At 35.7% G+C, this 17,893-nt stretch overlaps 1 protein-coding gene across 1 annotated transcript in view; it reads left to right on the forward strand.

Moving 5' to 3' along the window:
• The window catches only part of POLR1E (RNA polymerase I subunit E), a 31,984-nt gene extending 14,783 nt beyond the window's left edge, over window positions 1-17,201 (forward strand). The window contains 7 exon segments of the mRNA XM_074281782.1: window positions 4,417-4,561; window positions 4,901-5,008; window positions 8,476-8,572; window positions 9,729-9,862; window positions 14,927-15,008; window positions 15,647-15,778; window positions 16,853-17,201. Of these exon segments, the coding sequence (XP_074137883.1) occupies window positions 4,417-4,561; window positions 4,901-5,008; window positions 8,476-8,572; window positions 9,729-9,862; window positions 14,927-15,008; window positions 15,647-15,778; window positions 16,853-16,991 (837 nt within the window). The 3' untranslated portion in view covers window positions 16,992-17,201.
• The last annotated feature ends 692 nt before the right edge of the window (window positions 17,202-17,893 follow it).

Below are 17,893 nucleotides of genomic sequence, written 5' to 3' on the forward strand. Positions count from 1 at the left end.
TTTTTAGATTGGTTGTAGATGGTATAGAGATCCAGTTTCCATCAGTTGGCAGTAGGAAACCCTTGAAAATTGATGCAGAAGAAAGGTTTTTTTTGGTATTTGATGTGAAGGTTGACTTTCTGGTGTACCTGGATGGGTAAGAAATTAGAAGTGGAAAGATCTATACTTATAACAGTGAAAATAAAGAATACCAGTGGTAGATAGCAAATTGATAAGCCTTAATCACCTCAATCTAGCCTGTGAAGGAAAAAAGAGTTAAAGGATGACACCAAGATTATGATCACAAGAAATCAGATGAGGAATGGTACTCCAGATACAAATGATTCTCAAGTAGTAGCAGAACCTAGTTTTCACAAAGAAGGATGCTTGGATGCCCTACATCTAGGACAATAAATGAAAGAAATAGGGAGACAAATTCCTGCTCAGTAAAAAGAAGTAGCTCTCTAACATTTATGGCAAAAATGGAATGAGTTGTGTTTCTCTTGGGACTTCTCCATGGAAGTTTTTCAGTGATCTTAAAGAATCAGATTCATGCTTTATGTTTGTATTGAATTCTAAAAGTGATGAAAGATGGGAAAGGGGGAACCCCGTTTGGGTCTGCGCAAAGATAGTCTCATAACGACGCAGCGTCCCCTGTAAATGAATTTACAGGCCCGAAAACCTAGATTGATAAAAAGGTTTATTGTAGGAATTTGGAAGTGAAGTTAAAGGTAGAAAGATGCCAGGGCCAAAGGTGGTCGCTGGGCGGGCAGGAACCCTTACATGGCCGGAAGGATACCATGTTGGGGGGGGAAGGGCTCCTGTAAAGAGAGAGCTCCAGTTTGGCTCTTTTTATACCTAAAGGGGGCTTGTGGGTGAAGTCCAGAGCTCCTGGCAGGCTTTCAGCCAGGGTCAGAGTTGAATAGAATTCAATGGGTTTAAACTGTGGGGGTTGGGAAACCTGAGCAGATAGTGGCTACTGGGAAAACCCAAGCCAGCTCAGATCTGGTGGGGGATGGGGAAAGCCTGGTGATCCGGATTTGTAAATCAAAGGTCAGCCATGGGGGTTGGGGAATCAGAAAGGAATCTTAAAGGAACCTTAACCTCCATCAAAAGTACCTTTCCACTATGATTTTTTTTTTTTTTGAGATATCTTTCATGTTTACATATCACAGCAATCCTAACAACTTCTGTTTAGTGGAGGAAGATCTAGCAAAGGATACTGAGGCGAACCAAAAGAGATCAATGTTAGGAAAACCTGGAGGGGCATCTACAAGGCAGGACTAGTCAGAGTCAAATTCTATAGAGAAATCAAGAAGCATGAGGACTGAGAACAAGCTGTGAGGTTTGACAGTGAAAAAATGTGAGTAATTTTGGAAAAACAGATATTCAGTTGAGCAATGTTAGATGGGTAGAAGTGACTGAAAGAAGTGGAAGTGATATGTGTAGTTAGCTATTCCTGGGAGTTTGGTTTGAAAGGAAGATGTGAACATCAGCTTGAGGGAAGGGGAGAATCTGCTGAGTGTTTTTCTTTTTTGTTTTTGTTTCTTGTTTGTTTTTTAAATGACAAAAGAAACTGAATATTCTTGTAGACTGCAGGAAAGAGATTTCAGTGCTGGTAAGCAGAGACAGGATTGGAATGGAGGAGTGAGGAAGAAGCAATGGTAAATGATGGTGATGTTGTTTGAGTAGTCTAGATTAGTGGCTATAAGAGAGTTGTTAAGAATCTCCTTTAAATAGGCCGCAGGTTTTAGGAGTGAAAGAATTCAACTCATTCCTGAATTATTAAAATGAAAGTTTATTGTTGGATAGAAATCAGTTTAACCTGAGACTGACTTTTATAGTGGCAGATCTATGGAAAATGGAGTTTTGCACTGAGAATGCAGTTCTTGGAGGACAGAAGGTCCTGGCAGCCAAGGGAGCTACCAAGGTCCATCTGTAAAGACTTTAGTTGATGGAAGCTATCATATTGAATGTCTTGGTGGGGGTTGGGACAGCCTGAGTAAGTCAGACCTGGTGGGTGCTAGTGGGTGGAGTCACAAGTTGGCTCATCTATAAGCTGAGTTTCATCTTGAGCTGGAATTTGAATAAAATTGAATAAAAGATCTTTAATTGAATAGGGTTGTAATTCTTTTGCTCTGGACTGAATCAGCCCCACCTAGATAACAGAATGAAACTGTTTTGTTTCCCTCGGGTGGGGGTCCCTCACTGAGGAAGAGTTGAAGAAGATTTTGAGTTTTGGGGTCCCTTCTTAAATGGGATATAGACATTATGAAGAAATCAGTGAAGGTAGAAAGTTAAACGGTTTAGATCAGTTGGAGAGAATTTTATAGTAAAATTTATTCAGGCAAAAATTCCATAAATTTTTTGGCGGGTGGAATGGGAAAGAAGTCCAGAGGGTGTGGTATGATTGGGTGTATACACCCCAGCAAACTAATTCAAACCATTCTCAGCACTTAGCCACCCAACTGCATCCTCTTTATTCCACTTCTGAAAGGCAGTCCATACCTAGACCATTGGACTTCCCAATCTAAGATTCTATAATATCTTTGAGATACCACAAGGTATCTCAAACTCATTTATTTGATTCTGTTCAATTATTAATAACAATATTTTAGAGGAACATGGCTTTGGAGAGAGCCAGAAAGTCTTGGAATGGATGAATGAATGAGTGAATAGGCAAATATAAAAAAGTATATGTTTCAAGGACTGTATTAAATGCTGGAAATATAAAAGAAAATAGAGATAGTCCTTGCTTTTAAGGAGCTTACATCCTGATATGAGCTGAGAACCTATAGAGGAGGATTTAGTCTTAGGGCAGATAAAAGCTCCAGGGATTTTTGGGGTTCATTGGCAGGCTCGATGGCTAGTATGGAGCCATGAAGAAAATCAAATGAGATCATGTTTGTAAAGCACTTAATGCTTTAAAAAAAAATGCTTGTTCCTTCCCTTCTCCCTTCTCTCAGTCTTACGGGGAGGATTATAGTTGGTGACTCCCTGCTTATCCAGATATTGTAAACAGCCATCTCTTTGTGAAAATGAGGAATAGCTAGAAAGGCCTGAACCACTCCAAGGAGGGCTTGGGTCAGTGGATCATAGTACTGGTCATATCCTCCCAAAGCAGAGACTTGGGATTCCCTCTGTTAGGGATGGGAAAAAGGGGAGTGGGAGCTCAGCATTCATTAGGGGAGAGGACATTGATGGGAAAGTTGGGCACAAGAGGAACCTCTCACTATTGTTGTTTAGTCTTGTTCAATCATTCTTCATGAGCCCATTTGGAGTTTTCTTGACACAGTGATCTACCATTTCCTTCGCAGTTCATTTCACAGTTGAGGAAACTGAGGCAGACAGGGTCACACAAGTGTCTAAGACTGGATTTGAACTCAGAAAGATGAGTCTTCCTGAATCCAGGCCTGGCACAATATTCTCTGCAACACCTAACCAGCGCCCCCTTCTCCCCCAGGAAATAACAGCAGCAGCAATTATAATAACTGGCGTTAGTGTTTGAAGAGTTGCAGAACAGTTCAGAACTATTATCTCATCCTTACAACAATCCTGGGAGACAAGAGCTGTTATTATCCCCATTTATAGATGAGGAAACTGAGGCAAACAATTTAAGTGATTTGTTGAGAGTCATACAAGTCAGGTCTGATGCTGGATTTGGATTGAGATTTTCCTGACTCTAGGTCCCCTATCACCATGCAATCATATAACTGCTTTGAAGCCCTGACTCTTTCAGTGCCCTAAATAAAATACTCTCAAAACCAAAAGTCACAGGCCTAAAATGGGAAGGCAAGGAATATCCTGAGAATAATATCTGACCTTATACAAAGTAGCAGTATTACTTTCCAAAGGCAACTTCTATCAATATTCTGGTTTTATTGAAGTAAATCTTATGCCTCATAATTAATTAAGAGAAACCAATGTGAATCAGAAAACTTCAAAATTATCTGGTAAAAAGAATTTTTTTTTTCTTTTCACTTTCTCCAATTTCTAACTGGTCTTTATTCAGTATTTTGGAAAGCTGTATGTACTCTAGGATATTAAAGCAAAAGATAGTTTATAGTTTACTATTTGTCTCACCTTCATTTGCAAAAGAAAGTACTTATAATATATATATCTGCAGAGGAGGACCACAGGTACATTTGTAAATGTATTCAAAATAGATAACAGGGTTATTTGGAGTGAAAAAGGTACAAATAGCAGCCTAGGGAATCAGGAAAGACTTCATGTAGAAGTTGACACAAAAGCTGAGCTTTGAAGGAAATAAATGAGAAGTGATTTTTTTGTTTTTGTTTTTACCATAGAGTATCTTCTGGACATGTTTTTTAGTCAGTGAATTGACTGTTCTTATCTGGGTTAGTTCTACTATAAAGATAAAATTGTATTGTGATTTAAACTGGATTTATTTATTTATTTGTTTGTTTTTGGTGCTAGGTGGACTTCTGCATTGAGGCCTTTGGGACCACCAAACAGAAGCGAGCTTTGAGCTCCAGAAGAATGAACAAAGTTGGCAATGAAACATTAAACATTGCTGTGGCCAAAGCAGCTGAAAATATCATAGATGAAAAGGGGGTCACTGGTAAACAACAGACACTTTGAAAATAGTTTGTGAAACTCACTTCTCTTTTTTCTAACGATTATTTTTTTCTTGATCCATACTCATTGTATACTCTCACTATTTTTGTAAAAACTTCATTTTATGTGAAGGACTTTCCTGAATTTTGAGTCATTGAAGTTTAGAGCAAAAATATTAACAGTTGTGGGAGCTATAATCTGAATAGTGTAATTGTTTCATTTTTGGAGAAATAGTCTAGGGGTATCTCTGAATCTTCAGGTAAAACCTATTAACAGAGAATGTAAGAGTCTAACTAAATGAAATCATCTAACTGGTTTTCTTTTTTTTTTTTTTTTTTTTAAGCTCTTGTTAATGATGCGTCCCAGGATGACCTACAAGATGAATCTGCTTATCTGCCCCCATGCCATGCTGATGGTGGCAAGCCAGAGGAAATTTATAAATTTGAAGATCGTATCCTTTCTGGGGCAAAAGCCTTCTTGGTTTTAACAAGATGCCCTGATCTCACACAGATAGTAGAGTTAGGCTCATTGAGTGATTACAGGAATAGTAATAGCTGAAGTTCATAAAGCATTTAAAGGTTTACAAAATGCATTTTGTATGTTAGCTACTTTGACCCTTACAACAACCTTGTGAGGTAGGTACTGTTATTATTATGATTTTTATTTTATAGATGAGGAAGTTGAGGTACATAGAGGGTTAGTGATTTTTCCTGTGGTCACCAATTTATTAAATGCCAGTTTTTAATCTATATCTCTTTGGGCTCTAAATGGGCTTTTTTCCCATTATACTTTGTTTCCCCAAAATAGGGAGCACACACAATATTCTGCCTTTCTCAGAACATTGGTTTGCTCCTTCCACCAATATACCTAAATGATTAGGAATGAGTTCGAACATTAGTAAATGGCTCTCCTCAAAGTCACCAGTGGGTCTTTCAGTTGACAGATGTGACGGCATTCCTCATATAGCTTGGCCTTTCTGCAGCATTTGACAGGTGACCAGCCCCAACTCCTCTGTAATTTCCCCCTGGGTTTTCACAACCTTATTCTTTTGGTCTACCTGTCTGATCACTTCTTTTCAATCTCCTTTGCTGCTTCATCTTCCTTATCATACTGATTGTGAGGATGACTGTCCTGGCCCTCTGCTCTTTCTTACTGACTTTATTGGCTGCCATAGCTTTCACTGTCATCTCTTTGCAGTTAGCTTCCACTTATCAGTGTCTAGTCCTAGTCTCTCCTGATTGAGCTTCCTGTTGTAGTTTTCAGACTGGGTTTTTCAGAGGTATCCTAGTTTAAAAATATCCACAACATGGGGCAGGTAGGTGGCGCAGTGGATAGAGAACCGCCCTGAATTCAGGAGGACCCGAGTTCAAATCTGATCTCAGACACTTAACACTTCCTAGCTGTGTGACCCTGGGCAAGTCACTTAACCCCAGCCTCAAATATATATATCCACAACAGAACTCATCCCTCAAAACTAACCCTTCTTTTCAAATTCCCCACTCTCCTCCTCCCCACCCACAGTTAGTTGCTAAGTCTTCTTGAGTCCAACTTCAGAACACCTGCCCTGACTGTCACCCTCTCCAGTCCAGTGGCCACCATCCTACCTGCTCTCTGCTCCCATGATAGCTTCCAGTTGTCTCCTTTTCTCAAGCCTTCTCTCTCCAGTGTGTCCACCCCCTTGCCAAAGACGGAATTGCTATCACACAAATCTGACAATTATTCCTCCACTCAGTAAACTCTAGGGACTCCTTATTACCTCTAGAAGAAAATACAGACTCCTCTGTTTAAAATTAAGAACCCTTCACAATGTGGCTCCAGCCTGCCATTTTAGGCTTTTTCCATTACTTCTCTTCAGGCATTCTGCCAGTTTTCCTTTCATGCCATTCTTCACACACAACATCTATGCCTGGAATGCCCTCCCTCCACACCGGGGTTCCCAAAATATTTCCTTGAAACCTTAGCTCAAGTGCCACCTTCTACATGAAACTTTTAGTGCCTCCTTCCTCCCCCTTGATGGTTTTTTTTTTTTTTTTTTTCTTATATAGTAGAATTATATGGTTACATGTTGCTTGTCCCCTTTCCTCTTAGTAGATTGTAAACTTGAGGGCAGGGACTTTTTTTTTTATTTTTTTGATATCCTAAAAGCTTAGCACAGTACTTGGTATGTAATAGTTGTTTAATAAATGCTTGTTGGGTTATTGATAAATACTGAGCCAATTTATAGCCTTTAATTGATACTTTAAGAAGACTAAAACCTTTCTGACTCAGAAGGCCCTTTGGAGATATCTAGTGCAGTTTGAGTTGGCCAAGATCACACTTGCTCCTTAGAGGCAGAAGTGGAGTGAGGGCAAATATCTAATGATGGCTCATGCACTTCCCTGGTCGTTATAGCATCTTGAACAATAGAAAGATGAAGGAAAACTTGGTCACATAGTAAGTACTATATATTGAATGAAGCTTGTCATTATCTCTAGAGTTTGGGAATTACTCATATGTTCAGAGAAATCTTTGCTTTCTGCCTTTGTGATTGGCAGTTTCCTTTAAATCATTAACTATAGCAAAGATTTATGAGGAAGCAATTTATTGTAAATTTGATATGATAGTGAATCTAGAAAAATATTTTTTTTCACTTTAGTTTTAATAATACCACCCAGGACAGATGGGTCTATTTTTCAAAAAAAAAACCCTTCTTGGTGTTCTGTTCAGCAACTAGAAATATTTTTTGTTATTCCATAAAATTTTATTTTTCACAATACATGTAAAGATAATTTTTAACATTCATTTTTATGACAGGTTTCCAAATTTTTCTCCCTTTCCCTTCTTCCCTCCTCAAGAACAAGCAATCTGATATCCTTTGTATCTTAAGAGATATCTTCTTATTACAACTTAATATTTTTCTATTTGTTTTCTTTCCTGGCAGTTGACCTAGTGATCTATGTTCTCCTTTCAACAAACCTTTAAATACTTGCTACTAATTTTAAAATAACTTGGTTTTTTTTTTGTTTTTTTTTTAAAGCAAGCAACTGTACCTTTCCCTTTAAACATTATTTTCTATTTCTTTTACTCACAGCCTATTTGTGCTTTTTTAATTAAAACTTTTTATTTTCAAAACATATGCATAGATAATTTTTAACATTCACCCTTGAAAATTTTTGTATTCCAAATTTTTTCCATCCCTTTCCCTCATCATCTCCCCTAGACAGCAAGTAATCCAATATATGTAAATGAGCAATTCTTCTGTACCTATTTCCATAAATATCTTGCTGCACAAGAAAAATCAGATCAAAAAGGAAAAAGAAATGAGAGAACAAACTGCAAGCAAACAACAAAAAAAGTGAAAATACTATGTTGTGGTTCACACTCAGTCCCCACAGCTCTCTTTCTGGGTGCATATGGCTCTCTCCATCACAAGATCATTGGAACTGACATGGCCTGTTTGTTAGTTCTTCTTGTTTAATGTGAGTAGAAAGTCCTTACAGATAATATTATTCCAAATAATTTTGGGGACCAAGATCTATAGATTGCTGTAGATTTTTATTAAATTTGTATTAGACTCCACTCAATGAGTCATAGTTTGAGAAATATCTAGGCTTTAAAATGAATTACAAAGAATCCTAAGTTAGGAGTTTGTGCTATAGCTCTTCCACCTACGACCATCACAGCCTCTTTGAACCTTAGTCTCCTTGTCTAGAAAAATGAGGGTAAACCAGCTTCTATCTCAATCTATTGTGAATTTCAAATGAAATCATGTCTACAAAGGATATTTGTAACATATAATACTAATGTACTATATGTAAAGCTTCCTCCTTACATTGATACAAATTACTTAAAGGCAGATTTTAGTTCATTGACAAGACTAAAATTTTTTTTTTCCTATTTTACATTTGGTTTTGAGTTAGTTCCTTAACATCCTGTTAGTTCTTTCTCCTGCTGAATTCAAAGCACTTGAGGTTCCGTCTGCAGTTTTAAAGAACGTTACATCTGAAGAAATAGTGAAAATGATGGAAGAGAACAGGTAAGCCCTATAATGGAGTAGAAATAAAAGGTTTTTGATAAAAGCAAAAGTAGAGATCCAGCTTGTGAATCTAAACAAGAAAGTAATGGTATGTTACACACATTTATAGAAACTTTGGGAAGCTTGTTCGTCATTGAGAGAATATTGGCCCTGCTTCTGAAAGTGGTGCTGTATTTTCCAGAGTAACTTAACTGGGACACGCTACCCCCCAAATCTTCAATTTCTGACAAGTCCTGCTTGTTGTTCTAGGACCAGCTTAGACAGTGTACAGATTCTCCTCTGCAAAAAGCGTGTTTTATGGGTCAGACTGCACTTCTTATACAGCCGACCTCCCACCCTGAGTCGGTTATGGGCTCTTTGAGTAATCGGACAGATCCAAGGATAGACAGGCTCACCTAGGACCCAAAACACAATGAGGACAACATATTTTCTGGGGGGTTGTTATTGTTATTTGTTTATTTTGGTTTGGTTTAGTTTTTATATGAAAGGCAGTTGGGTCACATAACTACTAACTGTCTGAAGTTGGATTTGAACTTGGGTTATCCCGACTCCAGAGTTGGTGCTCTATCCACTGCATCATCTCTATTGCTCCATTTTTTCTGTTTTGTTTTTGTTTGGAGAGCATCATATTTATTTTAAAAAAAACTTTTTAATAAATTTTTGCAATGTAAATATTTGTTTATTTAATTGTAAATATCAGAAAACCCCACTTACTTTGGCACAGTGAGATTTATTTTTGTGATGTATCAAGGCAATTGTGTTCCATCAAGGGCTGCAGACTTTCCACCTTAGCCTAGGCTGCTCACCCAACATTCTTAACCCAGGATTCTAACAAACCTCTTTCTGGCTCTGGTTTGGGCCTCAGTTTTTATTCCCTTATGGTGGTAGAAGACATGCAAAGTAAATAAATCAGTGAAGTGCGTGGTGTTTTTGCCCTTTAGTGAGTGCTGACTAAAGGTTCATTGAATCAAATGATAACTGTGCATTTACAAGCTGGAATGTGGTAAAAAGACCCCTGCAGGGGCCATTTTCCAGGATGACAACAGGCTGGGATACAGCTCCTGCACATTTCATTCTTGAGCAATGCTTTGCTGCCTCTTAAGTTAACTGAGTCTTTCTCTCTGTCTCTCTCTCTCTCGTTTTGGCCTATTTTTAGCTATTGTCCCTTCGTCATAGAAGCATTGAAGAATTTGCCCTTAGATGAGGAGAGCCGGGACCGCAAGGCTCGATGTCTGTGGTTTTTAAATATCCTCATCAAATTCAGATCCCAGACTGTGATTAGGAAGAAGAGTAAGTATGCAAATGGGGAATATTCTGTTTCATTTTTCATTGTTTTCTAACCAGAAGAGCATTTTCAGCAAGAGAAGGAAATAAGTTTGTCACTCTTGCTTTTTGCTATACATATATCAGTAAAATTATTAAACTATTGTTAGTTACATGAGGGAACTGCACAATTTATTTCAGCTATTCAGCTGGGTGACATCAAAGTTTATCTTATCTCCTAATTCTCTGATGTGCTTTAAAAATTTGCTGTGTTATTAGAGTAGTGCCAGAAAGGGGGGGAAAAATTGTTTTACACATCAAAAGAGTTCTTTTTAGTATGTGTATTTTTTATATCGAAAGATGAAAATTATTATGTTGTTTTGAAAAGTAAAGAGTAATGTCAAAACTAGAATGGAACATTTTCTTTCTTTTTTTTTTTTTTTTTTTTTTTTTTTAATTTAGAATATCCAAGCTGCTTTTGAAAAGAATTTTAGTTGAATTATACAGTGAACTTTATATTGAAGATAAAGGGGGGAGGAAAGAAATTATTCATATAGTCTCCCTATTGAACTAATTTTGTGCCTAGACTGATGAATTATATTCATTACATCTGTGCAAAATCTTGTCTACATTTGTTTTTGTCTTTTATTTTTATTAGATATAAATCAAGTTAACAAATATTTAAGTACCTCTTATGTGCTGAGCACATTATCTCTTCTCTGCCTTCATTTTCTGTCAGAAAATTTTTCTTTGTTATTTTGATATTACCTGTCTATAACATAAATGAAAGCTCTATAAGTTTGATCTTTCAATAATCTATGAGCACATCATGATTGCTACTCCCTTCCATAATACAGGCCACAGTCTTCAGTTGTTATTTTGTTATGTGCCATGTTTATCTCTAATTCTTTCAGTAAGGATCCACCATTATCTTGTTTCATGGGTGCTTGATTCATACTGCTGGTAATTCTATTACTTGACCAGACCAGTCTCCTTCTATATATAGACTTCGATGTGCTTTTTGATGTCCTTGATTGTGCCAGTCATCATTGGTTATCATGATATACTTTCTATGCTCAACAGATATCTTTTTGTTTGGGTCAAATAAATTAAAATTTATATCTGTTGATTACATTTTATATTCATTTTCTCTTTCCTATTACCTTGCTTATGAAGATACTTTTGAAACTGTTTTGTTTTAAAGCTATGTTCTGAATATTGATTTCTTTTGATATTTAATAATAATGATTTAGCTCCAGTTTGGCCTTGGAGTTCATAATAAGGCATAGTTTTTTGTTTGTTTATTTGTCTTTGAACCTGTGATTTTTGGAGTTCCCAGATGAGGAAATTATCTCCACTAAAGCAATATGGCAACTGTTGGACAACTTAGCATCTTAGAGTTTCCTGGAGACATACAGCTTGTATATGTCAGGACTGTTTAGTCAATTAATCAGCAGACACTTATTAAGCACCTGCAACATGCCAGGTAACACGTTAGTTGTTCAGGGTATGAATGTCAAAAAGAAAAAAAAGAGAAACAAATTCCTGGCCCTAGATGTTTTAGGGAGTACAAATATGAACACATAATAAATATAACAGTGTGGGATGGGAGGGGACAGTGGTAGTTGGAGAAATTAGAAAAGACTTCCTATGAAGGAGATAAGAGCATTTCTGAGCTACAGGTGAGAAGAGAGAGGCTTGGAGAACACCAATGTCTGAGCACAGAGAAGCCTACAAGGAAGCACTGTGAGAAGCTGTCTAGTCCCCAAATGATTACAAAAGCCTCCTAATTGAACTCCTGACTTCCCAATTCTCTCCTTTCTAATCCATTCTCCTTACAATTCTCAAAATAAGATTCTTAAAGGGCAAGTCTGACTAAGTTATTCTCTTGCTGAAGACTCTTAGGTTACTTCTCATTAAACCTAGGATAAAAGGCAAACTCCTTAACTTGAAAAGCCTTTCACAGTCTGGCTCTCATCTGTCTTTTGGGATTATTGCACATTCCAGGCTTGTATGCATTCTTTGTTCTGGCAAAACTGACCTTCTAAGTTCTACATTTCATCACTGTGCCTCTGTAAGGTATCTTCCCTATGCCTGGAATATATTATGCCTTTCTTAAATGTAATAAAAGAATTACAATCAGCATTCACAAGTACTTAATTAATCATATCAAGTATGGGGAGAAATCTTAACTTTAGAATCCATTTAAACTATTTAATTTATGGTTGAGTAGATGAAAATAATAAAACTTTTTTTTTTTAAATTTTACTGGACTTATGATTTCATTGATATGTGGCACTCCCAGTGAGGAAGCTTCCTCTTCTGCTATTCTGAAATTTGTTTAGAGTTACTTGCTACCGTAAGTGATTAATCAACTAGCTAAAAGACACACATCCCAAATGTGACAGAGGCAAGTCTTGGAGTCAAAAAGTTTAGAGGCTGGTTTTTTGGTTGTACACTGATATCCATTTTTTAAATTACATTTTTTTATTTCAGATCTGCATTCTCTTCTTCCCATTCACAAAATGAGGGGGGAAGAAAATCTGTTATAAATATATGTAGTTAAGCCAGACAAATTCCCACATTGGCCATACCTGACATAAATTTTAACAAAATAAAAATAAAACAACAAAAAATGTTTTTCTTATTTACCTTTCAAAATCAGAATGTTTATTCACTCTGCCTTCAATTTTGTATTTTGTCTTTTGAAAGAAAATATAATCTTATTTTGCAGATCTTTGAATTTTTATAGAAATCATTCTGCATTTCCCTGTAAATTTTTCATTTTTATGGTGGTGTCATATTCCCTTACATTAATATAAAATAATAGCCATTCCCCAGTTGGTAGGCATATTATAAATAAAGTTGACATGAACCTTTTTTTTAACAGATAAATTTTTGATAGTGTGAGGATGATATTAACATTAGAATCACTGGATCAAAGGATATATCAGCTTTGTGAACTTTTATGGCATATTGCCAGATCATCTTCCAAAAAAGTCTGGTCTCCTGCTCCATATATAATTTAATTGAAGCTCATTTCCTGCAGGAATTTTATAACCTTTTGTGGATTCTTGGCAGTATTATGACTGCATTGTGAAATCTTAGGTTTAGTTTGGTTTGGCTTGTCTTTTTAATGCATCTTTCTCCAATTATTAGAAAATGTGAACAGCTTGTTATTGGTTTTTAGCAGAGGGTTGCTTTCTTTTACCATAAAAATTGTATATTTATATTCTTTGTTCTATATGTTAATTATAGTCATAGACTATTTTCCACAAAAATATTTTCCCAGTATATTTTTGTATTATTTTAGGTGCTCTTTTTGCCTGACAAATTTTTTCTATACATAATCATTCCTTGATTTTTGTCTCCAATAATTGCTATATTTCCATGTGGATTTTGTTATGATGTTATTACAGTTCTGTGAAATAGCTATTAGTATAATAAATTGGGGGAATTTTTTTTTCTATATTTATTAGCAGAATGAGACTAATGAGTCTGTTTAAAGCCCAGGTGAAAAGTGACAAAGGCCTGAGTTATGGCAGCCTTCTTGTAAGGGAAAGTGAAGAAGACAGAGTGAGAGATTTTGTGGGGGGAGAAAATAAGAAAGACTTAATAATAATAACTATGAGACAAGGTAGTGAGAAAAGATTATAAACCTAAGGGACTAAAAATATGGCAGCGTCCTCCATAGAAATGAGGAGGTTTATTTTTTTTTTTTTAATTTTTACAATTATAACATTTTTTTTGACAGTACATATACATAGGTAATTTTTTTTTTTTTAACAACATTATCCCTTGTACTCCCTTCTGTTCTGAATTTTTCCCCTCCTTCCCTCCACCCCCTCCCCTAGATGGCAGGCATTCCCATACATATTAAATATCTTATAGTATATCCTAGATATAATATATGTGTGCAGAACCAAATTTTGTTGTTGTTGCAAAGGAAGAATTGTATTTGGAAGGTAAAAATAATCTGGGAAGAAAAACAAACAAACAAAAATGCTCACAGTTTACACTCATTTCCCAGTATTCCTTTTCTGGATGTAGCTGATTCTGTCCATCATTGATCAATTGGATTAGCTCTTCTCTAGTTTGAAGATATCCACTTCCATCAGAATACATCCTCAAAATGAGGAGGTTTAGAGGAGGGATGGATTTAGCAGTAAAATTAATGAGTTCTGTTCTGGATATGTTGAATTTGAGATGCCAATGGAACATGTCTGCCTAAAAGTATTATTCATTTCAGAACATCTCTTGGGGTATTTTATATTGTTTCTGTTTTTGAATGTGCCACTTCTTGGTCCTTTAGATTTTTAATCGATAGTATTTGATTTCAAAGTGGCGGTGAGCTTTGCTTTATTTATTTGTTTATCTTTAATTAATTATTTATTTTTGCTTTATCTTTTGGTGAAAATTTTAAAATATACTTAGAGGTTTTTTATTTTTACATTATATAGATTTCCCATGGTATCCTTTACTAAATCCTTTGAAGAGAATCCTCCCTTATGATAAAAAATTCTTAAAAATAAGAAAAACAAGTTTCACAAAATTAACCATCATGAGTGAACTAAAAAAAAAAAAAAATTGTCAAGAACTTAGTATATGCCGGTCACTTTACCTAGTCCTGAGAATACAATTTCATTTATTTATTTATTTATTTTTAAGAGAGAGTTCCTGCCTTTAAGGAGCTTACATATGTAGAAATTATGGTGTCATATACAATATTCTACATCCACGATCCCCCAATTTCTTCAGAGAATCAGAGAGGGTCTTCCCATATCTCTTCTTTAAAAGTCACATTTGGTATGATAGTTTTGCTGGGTTTGTTCTTTTGACTTACATTGATCTAGTCTTATGAATATTGTTTTCCTGATTCTGCTTACTTCATTTTGTATTATTTCATATGCTACTTTCCCTGCTTCTTTGTTTTTTGTTACAAATGTAATAATTATTACCTTGTGTTAGTCATTTTTCTTTTTTGTTTTTTGAGGGCAGCTTAAAGACCTGGGCTTTCTTATAACTACATGTTCTATAGCATAAAATTTTAGAAAGAAAACTAAAAAGATTTCTCAAAACTTTTCATTCTAGATTCACTGGGACCTGATGTGCCACATATTATTAATAATAAACTCCTCAAGAATTTTACTAGTTTGACTTATAATAATGGCAGGTAAAGAAAAATGTTTCTTTGATATATTTCTATGAATAGTGGCTGTAGGGAAGAAGAGCAGCATATTGCATACACAAGACCATTTATTTGGTTTAAAATTGACTTAATAGTGTATATCTTGTCTTTTCAATGTTGGTAACCAGCTCATAGATCTTTTGCTCATAAGTTTGCATAGTTTTTTAAATCAAAAGTAGAGAATTTCAGTGAAGCCAACCAACTTCCACAGGATTGAAGGTACACACTGTGGAATTTTTTCCTTCAACATTGGAAAAATTTTTGGCAAGAGAGGAACAGAACCTGTGTATGATGATGCTATATTACACCATAACATACTATAGCTTCTATGTAGTATTGTAATTATAATAAATGCTGATGGTCTTACATCTTGTCACAGTTCTTACATGCCACCTTAGCCTCCTGATTGAAGTGAAGTTTGAGATATGCAAACATTTCAATGTTTATTTTTATTTGGGTGCCTTAAAAAACCAGGTGCCTTATAATTTTAAAGTGATGAATGAAATTATTTTCCTTTTAATTAAGAAACATAAAACAAATAAGAATGCAGGATAAAATTTTAAATTTTTCAGTTAAAGAAGTTTTTTTTTTTTTTTTATCTAATTTATTCTAAAACTCCACAGCTTACGGAACTTAATTTCTGAATCAATGAAAGCTAAAATAACAGCTTATGTAATTGCATTGGCTTTGCACATTAATGATTTCCAGACTGACCTAACGATGTTACAGAGAGACATGAAACTCAGTGAAAAAAGGTGAGTTTAATAACCTTTCATTATATGGTCTTTTATTATGCAACAGTGTCATTTAAAAATGTTTTGTTGATATTTTTATATTGTTTTCATTGTTCATTGTAACTCCAAAGCCAGAGAACTATCCAGTATAATAAAGCATTAAAAAGAGGATTGAAAAATTATTTTGAGGAAAACTCAACAACACGTATGATGTTCCATACTCATAAACCCCCACCCCTTTGCAGAATTGAATAAGGATCTTAAGATCCTTAAAGCAAAACTTAGTAATTATAATTATGGTGGGTTTTTGGATTTTTTTTTTCTTTCCATTTATATTGATGTAATCACTAGGTGTATTGTTTTCCTAGTTCTGAGTTCTTAAAATTAAAAAACATTCCATGGTATTTTTGTTGTGCCATTTTTTTAGCTGTCCCTCAATCTCATAGGATTTACTTGAGGCCAGGGAGAGGGGGCAAGATGAACCTTAGATTAGGGTTCATTCTAGCCTTTGAATTTTCATCCAAATGATCAGATTTGCCATTATAACAATGTGAAACATGGAAAATTGAAGGTCAGTAGATGACTGCCATTTTAAGAAACAACAAATGTGAAGATTATAGAGGAGTAGGGGAAGGTTTAATATGAACCAATACAAAACAAAGAACCAAGAAAACAATGTCCCTGGTGATCATAGCAATATAAATGAAAAGAAAAGGGGGCAAGTAAGTAGCGCAGTGAATAGAGAACCAGCCCTGAAATCAGGAGGACCTGAGTTCAAATCTGGCCTCAGACACTTAATACTTCCTAGCTGTGTGACCCTAGGCAAGTCACTTAACCCCTATTGCCTTAGCAAAAAATAAAACAACATACACACCCACAAATAAATGGAAAGAAAACCAAAAGAATAAAAATTCCTTGACATAATGAATTATCTTGTGTTTTTTCCAAAGGGGAAAGGTAAAATCTTTGGTCAAAACTGTGAACTGCCTTAATGTCTTATTGCAGATGATCTAGGAAGTACTTAGCAGTGGAAGCCTAATGAATCAGTGATATTAAGTGGGACCCTCGAACTAACTTTATTATGTTTTTTCTTAGGATAATTGAGATTGCAAGAGCCATGAGATTGAAAATTTCTAAAAAGAAGTTGTCTTTGGAATCTGGAGGTGAAGAGGACCACAAAGTGGGGACTTTGTCCATCCCCCTACCTGCCTTACCACGCCAAAAAAGGACCTAAAAGCACACTGAGAATTGGGGTTTCAGGGCAGACTGCCAGACCAAATGGTAGAAATCCAGGCCTCTCTCAGATTGGCTTCTATTTTCTGATGCCATAGATATTTCTTTTTTTAAGAAGCTATTTGCTTTTCTGTATAGCCAGAGACAAACACTTGGTCTTGTAGAGCAGATTATTTATAAAAATGATAAATTAAATGATGTCTTGATTGGGTTTCATTTTGTCCTTATGATTTATATTTTACTTGTGTCCTTTCCTTCATATTTTGATGTTCAGTTATTCTGAATGGGAGATTTAGAGAAAGTTAACTCGATAATCTCTTAAAGGAACAACATAAAACTGCTACCCATGAGGCAGTGCCATAATCCATCTTCTTCGAATTGACTATTTCCCCTTGATTTTCATGGCTCTTTATTAACCTCTGTTTATGAGCTTTGTCTCCTTCAGCAGAAACATGCAAGTGAAAAATCTCAAATGAATGTTTTTACGTCACTAAGCTGCACAGAGTGGAGGGAGAGGGAGGGAGGGGAGTGCTCTGTGAGCCTGTCCTCTTCTTCCATCTCTAAGACAATAAAAAAGTGCATATTCTTCAACAGAAAGATTTCTAGATAGCTTGTAGGGGAAAGAATGTTTCTGTGGATGGTTTAGTTTTAAAATTCTGATGCATTTTGAGGCCTAATTTCAAGAAATCCTAAAAGCAAGCTCCTCCTCCAGAAGATCAGTGCCAATCCTTGTGCCTGCTGGGAAGCTGCTTTTCTGCAGTCACCCATGAAATGAAAGGTTGTTAATGGGAAGAGAAGTTGCAAGGGCCAGGAGAATATGGTGAATAAAGACAGGTGTGCCTTGCTGAAAAAAGAGACATGGTCCAAAAGGTGGATTTCTGAGTCAATTTTGAGCTTGAGACT

The sequence above is a fragment of the Sminthopsis crassicaudata genome, chromosome 1, assembly GCF_048593235.1.
Source record: "Sminthopsis crassicaudata isolate SCR6 chromosome 1, ASM4859323v1, whole genome shotgun sequence".
Lineage (NCBI taxonomy): Eukaryota > Metazoa > Chordata > Mammalia > Dasyuromorphia > Dasyuridae > Sminthopsis > Sminthopsis crassicaudata.